The sequence below is a fragment of the Wasmannia auropunctata genome, unplaced genomic scaffold, assembly GCF_000956235.1.
Source record: "Wasmannia auropunctata unplaced genomic scaffold, wasmannia.A_1.0 LD335205.1, whole genome shotgun sequence".
NCBI lineage: Eukaryota > Metazoa > Arthropoda > Insecta > Hymenoptera > Formicidae > Wasmannia > Wasmannia auropunctata.
Genome location: NW_012027685.1, coordinates 94,099 through 99,290, shown reverse-complemented (window position 1 = coordinate 99,290; position 5,192 = coordinate 94,099). Strand labels below are relative to the sequence as shown.

Genomic DNA, 5,192 nt, shown 5'->3' with positions numbered 1-5,192 from the left:
ATTTTGAATATGGGCAGCGCCATATGTATTAAAACACTTTTCTTATTTTTAAATTACGAATCGCTCTATTTCACTTTTGATCCCCACTAATTGCTAAATTCCTCCAATGAAATTTATTATTAATTATATTAACTGTACAAAAAATTATCCCATTTTATATACTATGCGATCTTTTAATTTATTCATTAATTACTCATTTTATTATCATTCTTTGCTCTATTGTCCCCTTTTATAATCCTCAATTCAATAAATACAGTTTTCAAAAGGTGACCCTAAGAAATTAATTCGCATACACATATTACGCTGCCGGAGTCCCCATATTTAAAATAGCTCTTATCTTTAATCGTTCATAACATGGCTAAAAAGTAAGATATTGAAATAAAAAAAATGCATTTTGTAGGGGATGAACATTCATGACTCCTGATCGAAATTTCAAGATAACATTAACCTTCTTTATAAAAAAATATCAAATATCGCAAAAGAAGCCATTTTTTTAATTACAAAAAAAATTAATGTATTGGAGTATGTTAGAAATTATAACACAATTACTTTATAAAACTATTTAAGAGTCACTTTTTATAGTCGAACAAAACTTAAAATATTGTAATTTAATAAGTCATATTTTGTAATAAAGAGATTTTATTACCTAATAAATGTTAATAATGACTTTGATAATATTTACAATCTGGCTTTATCAATAAGATGTAAACTTTAATATTTATCTTTTATTGTTTACAATTTTAAAGTTCATTTCAAAATTTGATATTCGTAATAAAACATTTTATTTTGTAATTTTTTAAAATGCGTTACATATATAATTTAATTAACATTTTACATATTCCAATTTGATTACATTTACACACGTATCTCTATTGATTTGAAGTTATAAATGAATTTCGAAGAGAGATCAACATTGTCGTAATTTTCAGCGTATCGACAATTATAAAATGCAAGAAGAAATATAATAAACCGAAGTAATTATTTAATAGAAAGTTGTTACCGTCGAGACTCTTATAAGTAACCCCATTCTTCTTTTATTATATCTGCCGCTTTTTCGGCAATCATAAAAACAGGTATCGCTGTGTGCGCCGATACAATTTCAGGCATGATGGACGCATCTGCAACTCGTAATCCTTGAATACCGATTACCTGCAAAACATTGTATATGAACTCACATGTCACACTGTCATATTGCTTATTATACATCGTACAAAACACATGTCATACTGCTTATTATATATCGTATAAATACTGGCTAGCGCGTTTTATCAAGGAAGTACCTTTAATCTGGGATCGACGACAGCAGTTGGATCTCCACGAGGTCCCATTTTACATGTGCCGCAAGCGTGAAAGAGTGTGGAAGATAATAGCCTTATCATGCATTCCCAGTAAACATCGGAATCATACTCGTAGTTTTTGCATTCCACGTAAGTAAAGTTTAATAATTGAGAATCGAATGCCTGCATCGTCTTTGTTTGACCAATTCTTAACGCAGTTCTAATCCCAGCGATCATCGTCGCGACATCGTCAGGATCATCGAAATAATTTGGCGCGATCTCTGGTTTAACATTAACATCGTTAGCCAGTAACGTTATCTTACCGCGACTTTTTGGTTTTAATAATATTGATCCAACTGACCAGCCGTAAGTGCCAGCGTATTTATTCCATTTACGAATTATTGCGTCTTTTAAACCTAATATTCTTGGAAATGTAAAGTCTTCTTTAAATGTACCGGCACTAAATACTAGTTCGATGTCCGGTAGACTGCTACGTTTCTCAGGATGTTTCGTGTTAATAAAACCGAAGGCCTCAATACCGCTCGGAACTGTTAACGGTCCCGACCTTTTTATCAAAAATTCTGTTATATATGATTTAATTTGTTTTAAATCAATAAAATTGAAACCTATCGATGCGTTTATTGTCCATGTCATTCCATAAAAAGTTACATGATCCATGAGGTTCTCACCGACTGGCGCATTTTGGAGAACATCTATACCTAGTTCAGTGAGATGTTTCGCTGGACCGATGCCGGATAGCATCAACAATTGCGGTGATCCAATAGCACCTGCACATAGAATCACTTCTTTCTTCGCAAACACACGTATAGTTTGATCATACTTAACGAACTCTACGCCGATTGCTTGATTTGTGTTAGAATCTATTATTACTTTTGTCACTGTGCTCTGAAGAGTCATATGAAGATTTTTACGACTGTGCACGGGATGCAAATACGCTCTATTGCTACTCACACGAGTACCATTCATAATCGTAGCTTGCACGTATGAGAATCCTATTAAGTTTTTCCCATTGGGATCTACTGTTGGATATCGCAGCTCCTTGCCTGCTTCTAGATAGGCTTCTGCCAACGGGGTACGAAATAGCGGATAATTAATATGTATTGGTCCATCGGTACCATGATAGGTAATGTCCGATTTTAGCTCCGGGATATCCATTGTTTCCAATTTTTTAAAATATTTAAGAACGTCCTTGTATGCCCACCCATCATTTCCCATTGCAGCCCATCGATCATAATCTTCGACGCCACCTCTAGTAGCTAGCATAAAATTTAACACACTGCTGCCACCGACTATTTTTCCTCTTGGATAAGAGCAACTGTTGTCTTTCATGCCGCGACAGTACTTGTTGGATGGCTTAGTTTTGTATTTCCAATTAATGTTATTATTTAAAGATAGAATGGGCGCGATCAGAGGAATGCCCATGAATAGGCTCTCGTGGAAACCAGCTTCGATCAGTAGTATCTTCAATTGAGAAACCTCGCTCAGTCTCGCGGCTATGGTTGCGCCTGCCGTACCAGCACCGATTACTATAAAATCATATGCTTCTCCGAACTGCGGTGTCATGTCTGGTACTTCCTGATCTATGTAATGTTGATTTTGCTTGATGATGTCCACGACTCCAATACCTAGCCCTAATAATTTTGACAACTTTGATTGACTATTATCAATGCCATAAGATATGTTATAGTACGGATGCCCACGTAACACTCTGAGCGCGACACCTATGCTGAGAATGTGAAGGAGATTCCGAATGTTCTTCAACATATTTAAATAATAATCGACTTCTTAATATCTGGAATAAAATGCAATGGTAGGAAATATATCTTAATGATTTATATATATATATATATTTTTTTTTTTTTTCAATTCATACCTTTTAATCTTTTATAGCAGTCACTGTATGCGCGATCACCGTTGAAATTTATAAAAACTTAACTGGAGAGTTTTAGGTTCTCTTTATACGTAGTTTTATAAGCTAGTGTCCCCTCCATGTCGTAATACGCATTTGTCTTGGTGTCACATGCATGACGTAGCTTAAAAACATATGCGGCTGTTAGGAAATCTCATGTGTGATAGAAGTTTTTTTTTCTTAAATTTTTTAGGCAATGCATCTTAATATCTACTCTTGCATCATTGGATATTCTCAATTATGAATCGAATATTGTGTATAATTTATACCGCTTGGATCATCGTTGTTAAATTGGCTTTCGTATTGGACTTTTATCATGACAAACTGAATTCTCTTGAGAATATGCCTTTTAATTTCTATTATGAGTATTTTCTGTGATCTTTTGTTTGAATCATATAAATTATGTTCTACGTAGATCAATTTCCAAATTACGAGATCCAATAAGACATGTGATCTTATTGCTAGGATGTTATATAATGATGAAATACCCATTTCTTATGAGGCATTGCTTATACGACTGAATTTGCATAAATAATTCATAATTTAAAACTGAAACTTGAGATTTAGTCTTAGAATGAGGACTTCCTTAATACATATGTTTTACAATGCCTATAATGATTATATAAAATGATAAGATACAGTACCTATAATGATAAGATAAAAAAAATTTTTATTGCCATTTAACTCATAAATAAAATACATTATTTTTTTCGGTGATACAAATAATTTAATATAATTAAAATTATTGAAACAGTTTTCTGCAAAAAATTATATATTATTACTGTTATTTTTTTAAATAGTATTGTAATGTACTTACCATATATTTTTTAAGAGATATTTTGATAACTCGAAATAAATAACACAATGTATAATGCGAAATCGATAAAGGATGTATTTAGGTTTAAACTGTAATACCAGTTTTTGTATTTATAAAATTATTCTTCGAGTAATATGTATATTTCTTATACTGCAATGCAATAATATAAACCATGTCTTTTGTTACATTTTTTTATAAATTAATTAAAAAAATTAATTAAAAAACTTAGATTATATTTATCTCATTTTCAGAATTTTACTTTTTTTTGATTAATGACTTTTTAAAAACAGCTCTTATTTAATAATAAAAATGTTATTTATTTGAACAATTCGGTAAGTGTTTAAAAATGATACATAGTTGTATTTTGCAAATTGCATAAGTCTTTTGAAAAACAACTATGTATTTTCTTTACACCAAGTGATTTATCTCATTATTCTGTGCACAAAAAAGGTACTATTGCCAAAAAATGAGTAGTTTACGACATATTTTATACTTTATATCAAAATGTGTCAAAATAAAATATAAAATATCTCATAAACTATTGATTTTTACAATTCTGCCTTAATATTTTTATACGCAAAATAACCAAAGGAATCTTATTAGATTTATGAGATCGGTCAACGACGGTCATAACAGGATCTTGGTGCTCATTAAAAGTTCATGTAATCTTATGTACATTTTTTTAGTTCTACAAACTGGTTTAACTGAGAACTGAATCGAGATTTTTGGTCTCGACGCTGTTCTCAATTGAGAATAGTAATATCACAATATTAAATTGATAATCAATTTAATAATACTGATGATTTATGCATCTCATAAGATTCTTTCCAGTATTTTTGTGTGTTGGGAGGAGGGAAGAATTTTGACATTACGTGTGTGTGTACGCGCGCGCCTATATTTAAGGTGTCCTTGTATAAGTGGCCATCCCTTTTTATCTGACAAACTAACAGAGTTAGATCTAACAAATCAATATCAAATATGAATGTAGTTTTGAACATTTATTGTAAACATAGTGCTAAAACTTAGAACATTTATCTATGGCTGATTGTGAGTTCCGATATTCACTGCCAGTGCTGAAAATCTGCACTAAAAGTATTGAAAATAGTGCACGTAACGTATGTTATAGATTTTCAGTACTTGCAGTGAATATAGATCGGAAGAGCACACG

At 31.6% G+C, this 5,192-nt stretch overlaps 1 protein-coding gene across 1 annotated transcript; it reads right to left on the bottom strand.

Moving 5' to 3' along the window:
* Window positions 1-874: 874 nt before the first annotated feature.
* LOC105457588 (glucose dehydrogenase [FAD, quinone]-like) lies at window positions 875-3,062 on the bottom strand. Its single transcript, XM_011702335.1, has 2 exons — window positions 1,281-3,062; window positions 875-1,149 (listed from the first exon to the last, which is right to left on the bottom strand). The coding sequence occupies exons 1-2, from the start codon at window positions 3,060-3,062 to the stop codon at window positions 1,012-1,014; spliced, it is 1,920 nt and encodes a 639-aa protein (XP_011700637.1). The 3' UTR covers window positions 875-1,011.
* Window positions 3,063-5,192: the final 2,130 nt, after the last annotated feature.